Source organism: Thamnophis elegans, chromosome 5 (genome assembly GCF_009769535.1).
Source record: "Thamnophis elegans isolate rThaEle1 chromosome 5, rThaEle1.pri, whole genome shotgun sequence".
Taxonomy (NCBI): domain Eukaryota; kingdom Metazoa; phylum Chordata; class Lepidosauria; order Squamata; family Colubridae; genus Thamnophis; species Thamnophis elegans.
This window is the reverse complement of record NC_045545.1, coordinates 3,003,669-3,022,151: the sequence shown is the minus strand read 5'-3', so window position 1 is coordinate 3,022,151 and position 18,483 is coordinate 3,003,669. Positions and strand designations below refer to the sequence as shown.

Here is an 18,483-nt window from a genome sequence, read left to right as displayed (position 1 = left end):
GCAAGCCACTCTCCCAAAGGAGGCCACACCCACAGAGTAGGTTCCAAACATTTTTGAAACCCACCACTGTTCTATACCCATAGTTGTGACCTGAGGGTTGGTCAGCCAGTATCTCTGGCAGGCACTTGAAATGGTTTCGTTTTCTTTGGTCCTCCCTTCCTACTTCCTAGCTCCCTCCATCCCAGGATTCATGGCAATCTGGCATCAGAGACGCAATGATGAGGCAAAGCAGGATGGCAGGACTGGCAACTCCAGTGCCACACTGGATAGATTAGATCCAATCTACTTTGCTTCCATGTTATCTTGATCTGTTTTCTTTTTACCAGAACTACAAAAATCTACCTTCCAAAGAGTGGTGTTAATGTTAAATGGAGCCCACAAAAATTATTCCCAGTTATCACAAGCTTTCATCATTTCAGAGTATTTTTATTCCTGTGGTACTTAAATCATTAAAAGTCAAACACATTTTAATCTACTGCAAATTATTGAAATTAGCTATTTACACCCTAATTCCGCAATAACAAATCTTAGTCAAACCAGCAAAATTAGTATTGAATCCTAAACTGAATTATTTATTGTTCAATTTATGAAAGTTAGCCACTGGCGATAATGAGAGAAACAAGCCTTCGCAAAACACATGTGTTGTATCATAAATGATTGTAAAGCATCTCAAACTATTATTTGAAAGTGCTATATAGCTCTTGAGCAATTACCGTAAGCGTGTTTTGTAGCAAAAGAACCCCGCTATCAGCCAAACAATTAAGTCGTATTGTTCAGGTTAAGTTGCAAAATGATAATTCAATAAATGTGTTGCTACTTGAAATGGATTGCATTCGCTGTGGATGCTTACACAGGGCGATTCATCACAGTTGTAGTTACTGAAACAGGAGTTAGTGGTAGGTATAAGTTAAATAAGTAGAGATACATCAGGAGAAAATGGAATTTGGTTTAATTTTAAAGAACAAAACTTTAGTAAGAAAATCACACCTATGTCCAAGACAATACATGACAGTGATTTAAAAATGGGGAGGGGGAGAGGAGATACTGTCTGTCTGCAAATTTTGAAAAGGTTCTTCACATAACTATATAAGGAAAGGGAGGAAACCAGCATGTTTCTCTCCCTTGTTATTTGTGTGGATAACATTAATACAGGTAGGAAACTGGGCTGCTTTCATGGTCTTTGGAACATAAACCGGTTGTCTCCTATCTTGACAAAATCTACTAGGCCTCTGGAGGAATGTTATGTTCATATTTGTGAGTAAGTACTGCTCTTCTTTTAATCTACCAGGTTTATACCTCCCAACGACCCATAAGATCCCACAGACTGGGCCTCCTCCGGGTACCATCGACCAGGCAATGCCGGTTGGTGACTACTCAGGGGAGGTCTTTCTCTGTAGTTGCCCCGGCCCTGTGGAATTATCTACCCACGGAGATCCGGACCCTTCCCACTCTCCCGGCCTTCCGGAAAGCCGTTAAAACCTGGTTGTTCTGGCAGGCCTGGGGCTGTTGACCCTAAAATACGGTCCAGCCCCATTCAGAATAGAGTGCATGATGTGTTGTATTTTATATCTATTTTCTTCCTTGTATCTTATTTTTATTTTCTTTTTTTTTATTATTGTTGTATTGTAAGCTGCCCGGAGACCTTCGGGATCGGGCGGCATATAAATGTTATTAAAACTTAAAACTTTCTAGCAAAGCCGAACTCCAATTCATGCAGAGAATTAGACTCAATATCTATCTTTCAATATGAATTAAAATTGCACCTAGCATAAAAATACAATATACCTGTATTCAACACACACACACACACACACACACACACACACACACACACATTGTATAATATAACAGCATAAACAAAAGACCCAAACATGGGTGTATCAAATTAATCTTCCTATTTAAAAAAATCAATCAAAACATGATTTGCTCTAAGGCATAACCCTCCAAATACCTGCTTTCAGTTATTTCAAATTTAGCCGTGCTTGCTGTTTTTTCTGTCTAAGTTGCAATCCCCAATGGGAGGCAGAAATTCTTGCATTCATGTATTAGCATTTCCTATTTTGTGACAAACGTTGCATCCTATAAATATGGAAGAAGGGCAAAATACACCTACTTAAAAGGTATATATTAATGCAAGGTTACTAAGAGTTGGAACCGTGTAGTGAGCAACGGGAGGGAAAAATTCTTCAGCGGAAACTACTTAAAAATAAAACAGGAGATGTATCTTCTGCAGCATCAAATACTTTTGATACAGCATGTGAAAACATTGGTGATGATGGCGGGGAATGTTCAACTTGGTTTGCAATGCGCTCGCCACAGTTCTTATAGCAAAGCTGCCAACGCATGATGCAATGAGGAGATTTATTTTTTCAGACAGCTTGTCATTGAGTTTGACACCGATTTTTCTTTTAAAAAAAACATTTTCTTTAATTTCCTTAACTCCATATAGTAGATGAAGAATTGTTTTTTCCAGAAAAGGGCTATGAGGTGCATCACAAGACACTTGATTCCATGTATAATTTTGAACAGGCCATGGAGAACTTTCAGTTCTGGGGCCTTGGGTAGATCTTGCCCTAATTTCATTTCAGAGCTCTGGCAAAAATCATCCGTCTTGTTGCTAGTAACCTAGATGGAGATTGGGGAGGTGGGAGAGATCCACTTTAAGTCTTAGCGTTATATTGGGAATTATGGGCTATTTGCACGAATGACTTACAATCTGTTTTTTTAAAAGTCTGCTGTAACATATCCAGTGAAATTAAAAGAGAATTGACAACTAGACAGATTCTTTGGGTATTAAAAGTTTCTTTACCATGTGGAACGGGAAAAAGGAATTGAATTGAATTGAAGGTTTATTTATATGCCGCCCTTTTCCCTGGGGGGACTCAGGGCGGCTCACAATCCAAAGGAAGGGGGGGGGGAAACAGACTTTTACATATAAGACAATACATAATTAAAACACAACACTCATACCATTCGGGCGGGTTACAATCTTTAGCCCCAGGCCTGACGGGATAGCCAGATTCTAAGGGCTGTGCGGAAGGTCTGGAGGGTGGTGAGGGTACGAATCTCCACGGGGAGATCATTCCATTGAGTCGGAGCTACCACCGAGAAGGCTCTCCTCCGCGTGGTTGCCAGTCGGCATTGGCCAGCGGATGGAACTCGGAGGAGGCCTAATCGATGAGATCTAATAGGTCGTGTGGAGGTAATCGGCAGTAGGCGGTCTCTCAAGTACCCAGATCCACTACCATGAAGGGCTTTATGGGTGTCAAGTAGCACCTTGAAGCGTACCCGGAGATCGACAGGTAGCCTACATGACACAGGCCTACAGGACACAGAAAGGCCAGGTATTTGGGGATGATCGATAAGCTGGCTAAGAGTATAAAAGACTGTAAACAACTGCCCTTCGGGGTTCAGATTTTTGCTTGCCCAATTGCTCCTGAACCTTTGCGCAAAAAAACCTCTCCCTCTGACAAAGAGCTGGTCTTGTCTCATTTTCTGCTACAAAATCAAAATATTATTTAAAAGGCAGCGTCCTCCTTAATAAATGTCTGAAATAGTCCTTGGCAGCACATGAGTTTTCTGCTGGTATTTCTCGGATACTCTGAGCAACATTCTTTTTTTTTTCCCCTTTTCTTTTTGAGGCTACTAACAGTAGCGTTGAACTTCCCGTGCTGGATCATGTGCATTTTGGATATTTCATGCAGTGATACGATTTCAATGTTTTATCAAAATAATGGAATCATATTGACATTTTGAAAGCACAGCACAGTTGCCTTGACAGCTCCCAGACAGCCTACCCCAAATGAGCATCTGTCATTCATAGACGGGAAGTATTTCTGTTATTTTGCTTTTTTATTTTATTTTTTTTAACCTCAGGATTTTATATTTATAAGCATGTCGGTGAAAGATTGCAGTTTTATATAAGTTATGCTATTGTTGGCAATAAATCATTAGTTATGTGTTGGCATGAAAACTGCAGAGACACTTTCAGATTGATTGAGGGGGGAAAAATGACCTTAGATTTACCTTGAGGGTAGTTAATGAATCAGAAATGGTTGTTACGGACCTGCCGCAAATTAAGTCTAATGCAAAATTTCTAAGCTGATAATGAAAATCGGATTTGTTTCTCCCTTTGTAATGCACAGAGAAAGGAAGCGAATGATGGAGATACTAGGGAGAGAAATGGTGTAAAGATGCTTTCCCCCCCCCCTTAATTGCAGCATAATTAGGAAGGAGAAACACAACTGCCATGCAAAGTGAAACAATCTGGTCCATAGTAGTTCAGACAGCTAGGAGGGAATGAAATCCTTTATCACCAGAGGTGGGTTCCTACCAGTTCGCACCTATTCGGTAGAACCGGTTCGTCAAATCTACCAAACCGGTTAGAAGAGGTCCCACCAGTGGACCCGGAAAGCAGGCCACACCTACAGAAGAGGTTCTAAACTTTTTTGAAAGCCACCACTGGTCCTTGGATATGATTATTCTACACTATCATGCTCCTATTTATAAAACTCAGTGCCTCTGTGAAAGGTAAGGATGACTACTGCGTTTGTGGTGCAATCAGAACATTGCGTGTGTTGACGTTGTTTTAACTCAAACCAAAGATGCCTTTTCAAAAACAAGTTGACATCCTATTCTTATGCATGCCAGTGCTGTGTGAGAGGTAATTTAAGGTGGTTCTGACAATTGTCGTCGGCATCTTCATATCCGGTCACATGGGCGGCAAGCCACTCCCATCCGGTCACATGGGTGGCAAGCCACTCCCACAAAGGAGGCCACACCCACAGAGTGGGTTTGAACAATTTTTAAAACCCACCACTGTTTATCACCCACTTTTCTCTGTGCAAAAATTGACAGAAAACAGTGCTTATATATGGGGGGAGGGGGAGCCTCCAGAAAAGAAGGTGTGTCTGACCGACTCACGTAGAAAAAAAAATGTACAGTCCACGTAGCTTCTTTAAAAAGCACAGATTATCAATTCTACTTTCAAAACTTTATGTTAGAAAGCTAGAGATCCAGAAGTTTCTCATAAATGCAGGTCTGGCGTTACTTGGAGAGCTAAATGGAATAAATTCAACGACTGCTCTCATTTTTCTAAAAGGACAAAGTGCTGACACTTCTAGAGAAAATGGCAAAGATTTTTACCCCAATGAAATCCAGATGAAGAAATCATGTGGAAATCAATGAAAATATCTGTCAGTTGGCATATTACATCTATCTATCTATCTATCTATCTATCTATCTATCTATCTATCTATCTATCTATCTTTCTTTCTTTCTTTCTTTCTTTCTTTCTATCTTTCTATCTTTCTTTCTATCTTTCTATCTTTCTATCTTTCTATCTTTCTATCTTTCTCTTTCTATCTATCTATTATCTATCTATCATCTATCTATCTTTCTATCTATCATCTATCTATCTATTTTTCTATCTATCTATCTTTCTCTCTATCTATTTATCTTTCTATCTATCATCTATCTATCTATCATCTATCTATCTATCATCTATCTATCTATCATCTATCTATCATCTATCTATCATCTATCTATCTATCATCTATCTATCTACCTATCTATCTATCATCTATCTATCATCTATCATCTACATCTATCTATCTATCTCATCTATATATCAGTGGTGGGATTCACTTACCTTCCCTACCGGCTCGCAAATATGAGTGTGTGCTTGCTTCGCTCACACACACTGTCTGTGCATGCACAGTGCTTGCGCATTATTCAGGGCGGGTGGGTGGAGCCTCCCGCAGCTGCCGCTACCAGTTCACCCGAACCAGAGAGAACCAGTTGAATATATATCATCCTCTGCTATATATCATCTATCTACCTCTGCTATATATCACCTATCTACCAGTATCTATCCATCTATCCATCTATCCATCTATCCATCTATCCATCTATCTATCTATCTATCTATCTATCTATCTATCTATCTATCTATCTATCTATTTATCTCTTTATCTAGTATCCATCCATCCTCAGAAAATTAGTCGCTATTTCTCCTTGAGTAAGTAGTGCATTATTAATACCTCTATTAGAATTAGAAGTTCAGATTCTGCTCAGATTTCCAACACCAAAATGCTTGAAGACAAAATACTTTGATCTAAATACTTTGCATCAAATATTTTCTTACAGTTCAGGAGATGGTATATAAGAATTCCTTGGAGAGGGCTGAGTAGTGCAGGAGTATCTCCTTAACTAATGAAGCCATAATACAGAGGTGTCAGTTTCTATAACTGAAAAACCCCTGCATTGTTACATTTCCATGTTTTCTTTTCATTGTTTCCTGCTTTTAATCTAAAGAATTATTTTTTACTAGTTATCTTAGCACAGGTTTTGTTATAGAAACAGAAATGTGTTTACATTAATTCAATCACTTAAAAAGAAGACAGAACTGAGGGCTTTTTTCCTGAAAACTAAAAGTTTTTTTTTTATAGTTATAGATGTAATCTAAGTGGCTGGATTATGCTCAGCAATATTTTAATAATTTATTTACAATTATATTTTCTCTGCCATTTTCCTGCCCAGCTTATTTATTATTCTTGTGATTCATTTACCTGTAGTTGTGTCGTTCGATCTGATGGTCACTTTTATTAATGGCTCAGTTTTGTTATTTTAGAGAGGCTTACAGCAATATGGTGAAATTTATTACTACCTCATTTTCTTTTAAAGACTATATTTTAATTACCTCCTGATTTAAAATTACAGAACAGATTGTTGTTGGTTGGCAAAGCAATGGAAATGGTTTGCAATATGGCTTTAGAATGTGATCAACAGGATTGAGTGTGGGTTTAATGTGAATCATTCCAGAATGACAGAAAGTAGTTACTTAGTAAGAAAATGCAGAAACTATGGGTGTGGGAGAAATTAGAATGAAATTGACTTCCAATATTTGATTTGAGTTTAAAAGTTCTGATGTCCCAGCTTTTTCAAGAAGCAAGTGGACTTTCTTGTTTTTCCTTTGAAGATGTTTCACTTCTCATCCAAGAAGTTTCTTCAGCTCTGACTGGATGGTGGGGAATGGAAGTATTTATACTCCTTGCAGACAGCTGGACATTTGCATCCTTTTAGAGAGCCCTTGAGGCCAAAATCTTAAGTGATTTTATTATTTAATTTGGAAGGTCTGTGGATATTGTGGGCATAGGGTTATAAGTGCCCTGAAATATATCTTTAGTTGTTCTGTGGAAGTTCTGCAAGAACTTGTGTATCATAATAAAATCAAATAATTGCTCTTTCTTTTTCTGCTACATTTTACCAGAATGGCTTGAAATCATTCTCTATTCATGCAGATCAGAAGCATATATAGTAATTGGCTTGTGCTCCATTTTGTGCATGTGCTTTATTTTCCTAAATGGGAATATTCCTATTTCCATTTGATCATAAATACAAATGCGTACAAGTCACATCTCACATCTGGATGAGGACTGAACACTCTGTGCATACCTAAGACCAGTTTATTGTCATACTACAGGTAGTTCTCGACTTATGTCCATAAATGAGTTCAAAATTTGGGTGGCTAAGCAAGGAGGTTGTTAAGTGAGTTGTGTCCCAATTTTTGCCACAGTTGTTAAGCGAATCACTGAAGTTAATGAATCATGCGGTCACTCAGCAAATCTGGCTTCTCCTGTTGACTTTGCTTGCCAGAAGCTGGCTGCAAAGGTTAGAAATGGTGACCACATGATCCTGGGCGTGACCCGTCAAAACGGCGGTCCACAAAATCGCGCTCGACGAAAGTGCGCATTTGACGTCATCACAGCGCGCCGAAAAAAATTAAAAATTGAAATAAAAATAAAATTAAAGCAAGCCGATTCACATAAAGGTAAGCGTTAGGTTTAGGGTTAGGGTTAGGGTTAGGTTAAGGGTTAGGGTTAGGTTTAGAGCGTTAGGGTTACGTTTAGCGTTAGGTTAAGAGTTAGGTTTAGGGTTAGATTTAGGGTTAGGTTAAGGGTTAGGTTTAGGGTTAGGTTTGGGGTGGTTAGGGTAAGGTTTTCGCTTTATTTTTACATTTATTGATCACAGCGCGATGTTTTCGTCGCGCTGTGATGACGTCACGTACGCGCTTTCGTCGAGCGCGATTTTGTCCTCCACGGTTTTGTGGTGGAACCGATCCTGGGATAGTGCAACTGTTATAAATACATGCCTATTGCCAAGGGAACACATTTTGATCACATGACCAGGAGGATGCTACAATGCTTGTAAGTGTAAACATTGGTCATAAGTCACTTTTTTCAGTGTTGTTGTAACTTCAAATGGTCACTAAATGTCACATTATTTTTTTTAAATCCTAATGTCATATTATTTAACAGAATAACAGAATTGGAAGGGACCTTGGAAATCTTCTAGCCCAACGCATTGCTCAAGTAGAAGATTATATACTATTTCAGACAAATGCTTGTCCAACCTCTTCTTAAACACCTCCAGTGATGTAGTACCCACAACTTCTGGTGGCAAGTTGTTTCCGTGATTAATTGTGCTAACTGCCAGGAAATTTCTCCTTGGTTCTAGGCTGGTTCTCTGCTTGATGGTTGTAAGTTAAAAAAAACAAACTACCTATCCACATTTTTCTTACATTTGTAAAATATTACACTGACTCCCATTTCTCCCCCCCTCCCCCCGAAAATGATTTAGACCAAGATTCCAAGATTTGAATCTTGAAACCATTCAACACACATAAGGCAAAATGTTCCACACAGTGGCCAGAACAATTGTTTATTTTCATATTGCCACCCATAGTTGGTTAGAATTTGCTATGAGAAAGGAGAGGAAGGGCTAACAGGATGACATAGAAACCATCCATTCGTGGCATTGTCTTAAAAGTAAGAGAGAAACAGATTCCACCAGTTTGTAGTGGGAAAAGCATCAGATAAGCACTGCTATCCTTCATATCTCCAGCGTTCTTGCCTTTGAATTTCAAAAGTTCATTGTACCAATTGCCAAGAGACACTGAAGATTATAATTTGCTACGCAGATTTGCAAATTCAAAGGCAGTGGCACTTAATTAAGCTTTATATTTCATGGTCCCAGTCAGTGGTGGGTTTCAAAAATTGTTTGAACCTACTCTGTGGGTGTGGCCTCCTTTGTGGGAGTGTCTTGCCGCCCATGTGACCAGATGGGAGTGTCTTGCCGCCCATGTGACCGGATATGAAGATGCCGACGACACTTGTCAGAACCACCTTAAATTACCTCTCACACAGCCCTGGCATGCATAAGAATAGGATGTAAACTTGTTTTTTAAAAGGCATCTTTGGTTTGCGTTAAAACAACTTCAACACACGCAATGTTCTGATTGCACCACAAACGCAGGAGTCATCCTTACCTTTCACAGAGGCACTGAGTTTTATAAATATGAGCATGATAGTGTAGAATAATCATATCCAAGGACCAGTGGTGGGTTTCAAAAAGTTTTGGAACCTCTTCTGTAGGTGTGGCCTGCTTTCCGGGTCCACTGGTGGAACCTCTTCTAACCGGTTCGGTAGATTTGACGAACCGGTTCTACCGAATAGGTGCGAACTGGTAGGAACCCACCTCTGGTCCCAGTGTTTTAAACTGAAACCATTAACTCTCTCCTCTAAATTTGTATGCCAGTGGTCTGTCAACGAAAACTCTTCAGCCTCTTCCTGTATTATCGGCATTAGTTCAAAGGCAGTAGAAATCGGCTGCCATTTCAGAAACAGTTCATTGGGGCTCTGTTGTCATTAGAATGTGGATATGATTGATCAAATCCCTAGCTATAAAATAAAGCAATAGCAGTAAGCAATAGCAGTAGACTTATATACCGCTTCATAGGCCTTCCAGGCCTCTCTAAGCGGTTTACAGAGAGTCAGCATATTGCCCCCAACAATCTGGGTCCTCATTTTACCCACCTCGCAAGGATGGAAGGCTGAGTCAACCCTGAGCCGGTGAGATTTGAACCGCTGACCTGCTGATCTAGCAGTAGCCTGCAGTGCTGCATTTAACCACTGCGCCACCTTGGCTCTTGAATGACTCTTTCTTAAAATGTTTCAATTAAGACATTAATGGTGGGAAATCGGCAGCTCCAGACTAATATTAAAGATATGGATGGCCTTGGGTGCCTTACTTCCCCATTTTATAAATATAACAACTTGCTGGTTAGAATGGAGCATGTGACCACCATGTGAATGGATCATGGATCAAAGCCGAGGTGGCGCAGTGGTTAGGGTCCACTACTGCAGGCCACTTCAGCTGACTGTTATCTGCAGTTCAGCGGTTCTAATCTCACCGGCTCAGGGTTGACTCAGCCTTCCATCCTTCCGAGGTGGGTAAAATGAGGACCCGGATTGTTGTTGGGGGCAATATGCTGACTCTGTAAACCGCTTAGAGAGGGCTGAAAGCCCTATGAAGCGGTATATAAGTCTAACTGCTATTGCTATTGCTATTTTTGAGACATTAAGGGAGGAGCATGCTAAGCTGCTGATGAATGATGTATGTATTGATATATTTGCTTCCATACAGATGATTTGTGATGCATATTGCACACAAGAAATATGAAACGTATACATATGATAAATGTATACATATGATAAACATTTCACTCTCCATTGATAAATTACAGATAGAAATGGGTGACAAAAATCTGGGTCTCATCTAATTATTTAAATGTAAGTCAGTAATTCTGATTATCTGTAGACATATAGTTCAACGATATCTAAAAGATTAGAGAAGGTACAATTAAAACTTACCAGGCAGAAGAGGTGTCTCTTGTTAGTTTACAACATTTTGACCTGTGCATTTCCAGTTGAGTAATCTGTCCAAATCCATGTGACTCCCTTTTCAGCCAAAGGTTCTTGCAATAGTATGAGAAATAGATCCTACTGATTTTGAATTATGAATTTCCTGGGCATCTGTGATCAAGCTCTTTTTCCTTCGTTTTCTGTGAAATTAAAGTTAAGGATCTGAGTCCCATCCTCACAAAAAGTGATGACCATTGTTTTGAAAATCTGCTTTCTTATATCTTGTGTTCTCTTTGATATCAAAGAGAGCTATGAAACTATTTCATCAACTATGAAATGTGCAGCTGTCAGCACTTCAAGGTAGACTAAACTAAGAAACCAGTGCCACAACTCACAACTTCTTTTACTGAAACGACTTTATATCTTCATGAGAATGAAGGAGGGTCTTGTCTGAGACATTTTCATTTCTGTTATCTTTTATCTGAATTTCGTTCTCTCTACCCACTATTTTTAACATGGGTTTTTATATGTTATGGCACAAAGGCATCAAAGCCATCCATGCATGGGAAATATTATTTTCTTTCCTTCTGTTTTATAAATTTCATATTCACAGGTATTGGGCCAAGATTTTATTTTATTTTTAAAAAAAACTGTTGGTATGAACTGAGATTTGACTTAACTGTGTAGTATTTTCAATTCATGTTTATTTAAGAAAGTTATATACAGCCCATCTCTTACCTGGCCTCCACGCACGTATTCTGATTTCTAGGAAATAACTTGCTATGTATTTTATGTGGCGTGTCATGTTAATGTATTGCACTCCAATGAATTAGTTTATTTATTGGATTTTTAATTGGCCTATTAAGGGAAATAGTGGGTATGATGTTACAGGACAAACTTTATGGCTTCAGTAAAAGTGTGGATATTAATTTTTTTTCCAGTGGATGTAATTTTAATTCCATTCATTCTGATTCATTATGGGAATTTTGGGGAGAACAGCCAGGATAAACATGTGATGAGAGGCATTGGACATGAAGGTGGAAATTAAAGTAATCGTATCATATTAATCACATGTATATTTTTTTCACTTTAAGCATTCTAGTATATAACCTAAAATTATATAACATAGATAACCTTTAAAATAATGTTTTTAAAGGAAAAAACTGATAAAAGCACCCTTAGACCAAACCAACAAAATTAAAATTTAATATTTATTCGTTACGTTTTTATTCTGCATCTCATTTAGGAGCTGAAGGTGACATGCATAGCACTCTATTCTCCCTTTGATCCCCACAGTAACCCTGTATGTCAGCACTCCTTCATTGAGTAATTAGGAAAGAAGACCACAAGACTCCATTGATAGAAATCAAGTGTACTTTTACTATATAAATGATCAGAAGCGTAGCAAAGCGAAGACTGATTATTTAGGCGTGAAAGCGAGTGATATATAAAATAACCCATTCCCCACCCCTTGGCATCCCAGTTGCAGTCCAATCATAATTCTCCCAAGTGTCAGGTGTGAGATAACTTCGAAAGGCATCACCCAGATGGAATGTCGGTGCCGTTGGCCTTGGCGGGAACCTCCTCCGCATGCGCAGTCCGACAGGCAGCAGAACTCCAGAATCTTCCTCCAGCACAATTAGTAAACCCCTCCCAAATACCATGCCCCCCTCCCCGTTTCAATGGCAGCTGAAGCAGCAGCAAAGCAGAGGCTGACATTGTAAATTAGTTTGGATTGAGAGAGAGAAAGAGGGAGAGAGAGAGAGAGAGTGAGTATGAGCCTTTAAGGTAATCCAGAGAGGAAACCAAAACTATAAGTGTTAACACAACAGGTAGTCCTTGCTTAGCAACCACAATTGGGATCGACCGCTTGGTCAGCAAGCACCGCAGCCGCTAAACCAAAAAAATCACGTAACTAGGAGGGGCTTATGATCTCCCTTCCCGTTTGGTCATTAAGGCAAACATCATCTGAGCATGGCTTCTGCATTTTACTTCTGCGTTCTCTATTAATGTGCTTGTTGTGAGCCATTTGCAAATCTCCCTTGTAGGGCAAAGCACCCACGTAGTGAACATGGGATGCTGCAATGGTGTGAATTACAAAGCTTCTTTTTTTAAAAAAAAAATTGTTGTAACTTTAAACAGTCACTAAACAAGGCAATCAGTAAGCAAAGGCTACCTGTACCTTTACTGTAAGGTTGGAATAACAGATTCTTGCAAGTTTGAAAGCATTTCTCTCCCCACCCCCACCCCACCCTGGCCGCCTTTGCTAGAAAACTAAGAAGGGTAGAGAGTTCTTAAGAAATTCCCCCAAAGGCCGATTAGTACATAGTTAGTCAATCTGGATATTTTGGTCTTTAGCTCTAGTCATAGCTCACATAGCCATAAAAATGTTCCTTCACAGAATGCTCTAATCCAAAACACTCCCTTTGCAAATACTGAGTGGTCTGTTTCAGTTCCATTCTATGGTGGAACATTTTATACTTCCTTAGCTCATAGCCTTTTGAACTGAGCTCAGGAAAGAATCAGGGACATTTAAGGACAGATACTATAAATAATCATATTTCTGGTCTTCCTTTGCAAGCGAGTGTCTGTATTTTGAACTGATAGGCTTAAACAGTCTTCAAAGGCAGATACATTTCAAGATAGAACCATAAATTAATATTGCACAGTGCTAAATGATGTCATCAGGTCAAAAGTTAGGCCTAAACATACTTGGTGCTTTTGCTGGATAGCCAATCATTGAAGGATGTCTGTGGATATTCTCAGTCACTGGCTGTCCCAAAGGTGCTTTTTTTCAAAAGGCAACTGGTTTTTCTTTGTCTTGCTTGAAGATGTTTCGCTTCTCACTCAAGAAGGTTCATCAGATCTTCTGCAGAACGGAAAAAGCTTCTTGGACGAGAAACGAAATGTCTTCAAGCAGAACAACGGAAGTCCAGTTGCCTTTTGAAAAAGCACCTTCGGTCCAACCTCTTTGAAGAGGACCATGTTGCTACCTTCTGGAATACGTTGCATTGCAGTTGTCATCAAAGCAATGTAAAAGTAGCATGAGAAAATCCCAGACAAGTATCAACTTCTGGCAGAACTACCAGCGTTTGTGTTACCAGAACCTGCGCGCCCAAAACTAGCAAAAGGCTTAAAAACTTAAAAATGCTTTGGCTCCATTAGACTCTATGACGAGATGAAGCTATCCTCAATGCTGCGATATGGAACATCTCATCCTTCTCTCCTGCCTGAAGAGAGATGCCCCCTTCATAGCCCCTCTCATTGTCCACGTATGCTACCATGATGTTCATGAATGTATTGTCCTGCTGCTCATTCATAACCTGCTCATATGTCATGACTTTTTTATTTTGAGAAAAGAAGAACGTGTGAATTGCTGAGAGTCTACTACAGCATACCCTTTTGTATACATTTTTTGTTCTTCCTTGCAAGACTGTGAATGCTTCGGCCACTCCAACCGGTGCAGTTACATCGATCTGCTCAGTACATTCATTTGTGTGAGCTGTAAACACAACACTAGAGGGTACCACTGTCAATTGTGCAGGCTGGGCTACTACAGAAATGCTTCTGCAAAGCTGGACGATGAAAATGTATGCATAGGTCAGTTATGTTCTAATTCTGGCATTTTGTTCTCTGCCTGTTTTAGCCATATGGAATCCATTGGTACTTAAGTAAACTGTTTCCATCTTTTTAATTTTGCAAGCTAAGCCAGAATAAGCTTTTTCAGTGAAGATCTGTGATTAATTATGTTTGATTTTAGAATTGAATCCATAGCTGGACTAAGTAAGAAGTTTATGTGGTTATGAATGGCCGTGATTAAATATTGTAGATATTTCTTCATTTTGTTAAAAAAAAAAATCTTTACTGTTAGTTCAACTATCCTATTTGGTTTTTTTGAACACCAAAGCAATGCTCAAATTAGTAGATTAGAACCTTCTATTTTGAGAATCTTTGGTGTTCTTGGGGCTTTTAAATATATTTAAATTGCAGCACAGAAATATAATTTAATCTTATATAATAACATGCATTTAATTACTGCAAATGATGAGCATCGGGTCAGATAGCTTCATAGTAATGTGAAATAAACATAATATTATATAATATTAGGCTATGTTGAAATAAAACCCACAATCAAAACTCAATAATCAAAACTCAATAATAAATTGTGTTCCCAAATAAGTCTTTCCCCCAAAAAATCATTAGCTAAAAATGGAGGACAAAACATCTTCATTCACTGAGATAAACAGAAGAAGCTTGGAAAACCAAGTGGATGGGTAGAAGTGAATATGGCTGCAGATTATACAGTATAGATGTCTTAAAAGCATTAGTCTGAAGATTAGGCATATTTTTGAAGCGGAGCTGCCTTCCTGTTGAATTTAACCTGTTTTGTAATCACTTTCCTCTTTTCACTAAATTCTTTCAATGTTTCATTTGCATCCAATTTCTTGCCACTTCCATTCCTAATACATTCCTTCTTCTTAGCTTTATGGCCTTGCTATTTATTTCTCCTAGGAACAGAAGTGCATAATTTTTTCTATGTGTCAATTTGTGTGGGAGAAAGAAAGGTTGCTGTAATCAGATGGGGGCGGGATCAATTAATTTTATAAATTGGGCTCCTTATTTTACAAGTAATATTCTTAATTAATGATCATTCATACTCTTAGCTGGGGAGTATGACTTTTGGCAGATATACACATATAGAAGTGTATCGTCTTATAGGAGAGAGTAGATTTCCAAAACTAGTTTCAGCAATGGTTGGCAATCATACAATGACAAATATAGAACTTATATTTTTCTGTTTATTTTCCTACATTTTATTCTGGATTAGGATCATCTTAAATTTAGGATTGTCTTCCTTTTGAGCAAGTAAAGAGAATGCAAAATCTTTCTAGTAATAAGAAATAGCAAAATATAAAGTCCATCACCTTAAAAAAAATCTAGTTAAAAAGATGGCCAAAAATCTTTCTTATGAAACATTCCCCATCACTGTTTTGTCCCACATCGCTAGGCAGATTTTTGATTAATTCAACTGTTACAGCATCTTGGTGCAGCCCAAGGTAGACAGACACTCAATGCAAAGAGGAATAACATCAAAAGAGAACCACTTGAGATATGATGCATTTCTAACTATCGAGATCACCTAATTATAGAAACAGAGTCTTCTTCTATCTGCAGAACATTTTAGGATAAGTAAAAACCCTTTCTCCTGTTCACCACCAGCTCATCAGGAGTACCTGATCATTATTTCTACAAGTATATATGATGAACTTCATATCCAATGTACAATTCCTCTCCCAAAAGAGTTGTCTATGTAGAAATCCAACTTGGAATCTGTCACATGTTGGATAACTACCTGGTTTTTACAGCTGCAGATTAAGGGAAGTATTCTAAGCAATGTGATATAACTATTGGTGTTATTACCACTATTACTGCTACTACCATCCTTGTTATTATCTTTTTTCTACCTTCTGATCTTCTTAGATTACCATACCTTACTGGATCAGAAGATTCAAGATTTAATGAATTTGTATGCCGTCCAATCCCGAAGGACTCCGGGCGGCTTACATAAAAACAGTTTTAAAAATACTAAAACATTTAAAATACAAAGACAAAACAAGTTAAAAGAACACAATATGCAATCAACCTTAGTGGGGCTGGAACTCAATCAAGGATCAACAGCCCCAGGCCTGCCGGAATAGCCAGGTCTTAGTAGACTTTCGGAAGGCCGAGAGAGTGGGGAGGGTCCGGATCTCAGAGGGTAGATCATTCCCTAGGGCCGGGGCAGCCACAGAGAAGGCTCTCCCCCGAGGAGCCGCCAGATGACATTGTCTAGTCGACGACACCCGGAGGAGGCCCATCCTGTGAGATCTTATCGGACGCTGGGAGGTATGTGGCAGGAGGCGGCCTCGTAGATATCCAGGTCCTAGGCCATGTAGGGCTTTAAAGGTGATAGTAAAGGTCTTAAAGGTCTTCTGGATTGCCATCCTACCATGAATTTAAATCAGTGATCATTATTAGTTATCTATTCCTACTTCTTGATATGACAGGATTCTGTAAACCAGTGGTTCCCAACCCTTTTTTTGGCCATGTCCCACCTAAACATCTGTAAAATCCTGATACCACCCCCTCCATGACATATAATTCTTGCTTTACACAAAGAGTGAACTCTACTCACAAAGAGGAAGCCTAAAAGGCCAGTAACTGGGTTTAAACAAGGTTCAAATTGCCCCCATTAAAAATCAAATTGCCCCCCTGTGGGACCTAGGCCCCACGTTGGGAACCACTGCTGTAGATCTATGTGGAATATAGTGCATACTTCTTTGGAGCTTGAAATAAAATGCCATTAATTAGTAGATCTATATGGAATATAGTGCATACTTCTTTGGAGCTTGAAATAAAATGCCATTAATTAAATGTAACAGAAATCTTACCATAAAGCATTTACACTTGAGCTACAGACCACCCCTTACCTATAAACACTGGCTAGGAATCAATTATATATTTTCAAGTTTAACCTTGACTCTTTTAAGGATACAGATTATTAAAAAAAATATAGCATTCTGTTGATTTTAGACAGCAAGGTTTCGTTTAAAAAAAGATCTCTTCAAGATATTCAATATGACTTTTCAACTGTGCAGCAGAAAATTTTGTACAATATTCTTTATGAATGTACTTTAATTACACCATTTCATGCTTGGATTATAATTGCACCTATCACTCCAATGCATTTTATTGCTTCTAACAAGATTCATTATTGTAGCTATTTTTAAAAAGGTATTTTCTACCAAAAAAAACCAACCACAGTAATCTGCATATTAAACATATTGATGAAAGGAATCAAGATGTAATACATTTTCAGATACTTACATAAAAAAACAAGAAATGATACTGAATTGTGGGATGCTTTATGCACAATTTCCAAAATGAGGCTAAGTAATGTTTTTTAAAAGCATCTTGTTGAATTAATTGATTCTATACAAATTTTAAGAAATATGACATCCACTATTCTTGACCTGGTCATTGGAATGCATATTCAAGCATAGTTCAAATAAAAGACTCATCTAATTAATACTGACTAACACAAGTGGGGCTTATTGGCTATCTAACTCTTAGCAGGAGAAAAATGTACCTTCATCTAGCAATAGGAGAAAAGAGTTAATTGTATTCAAGCTCAGTAATGTTGAATGTGAGGACATCCTCACATTTAAGGCAACAGAAGATGCAGTTGTGTCATAACTTGAAGCATTTTGATTTAGATCTCATCAAAACCATTCAATTTCTGATGATGTATTCTGACTTGTGCCTCCTTTCCCACATCCTTTGCCTTCTCTATAGATCTTCTTATACCAAAAATAGAAGCTATTACAGGTAGTCCTCAACTTACGATCACAATTGAGCCCAAAAATGTCTGTTGCTAAGTGAGACATTTGTTAAGTGAATTTTGCCCCATTTTACGGTCTTTCTTGCCACAGTTTTTAAATGAATCACTGAAGTTGTTAAGTTAGTGTTATGGTTGTTGTTCTGTCCCCCCCTTCTCCGCTCGTTAACAGACGACAGGCAAACAAACTTAAAAGGAACTCTCTTTATCAGTCCTCGGCTCAAACTGGATACGAGCCCAAAATAAACCTAATTAAAGTCTCTGCCTGAAGATAATGGAATGCAAAACAAATCTCTCTTACGGCAACACAAGTTGAACAAAAAGAAAGCAAAGCACTTCTTCAAATGTCTCTACGAATCAGGGTTACAGAAATCAAATCATTTCTCCAAGTGTTCATCCAAG

General features: G+C 38.5%; 1 protein-coding gene across 1 annotated transcript in view; it reads left to right on the top strand.

The window, feature by feature from the left end:
- Window positions 1–18,483, top strand: part of NTNG1 (netrin G1) — a 329,237-nt gene that overhangs the window by 266,841 nt on the left and 43,913 nt on the right. Inside the window, exon 5 of the mRNA XM_032218780.1 lies at window positions 14,136–14,303. Coding sequence (XP_032074671.1) covers window positions 14,136–14,303 — 168 coding nt within the window. The remainder of the gene's footprint in view (window positions 1–14,135; window positions 14,304–18,483) is intronic.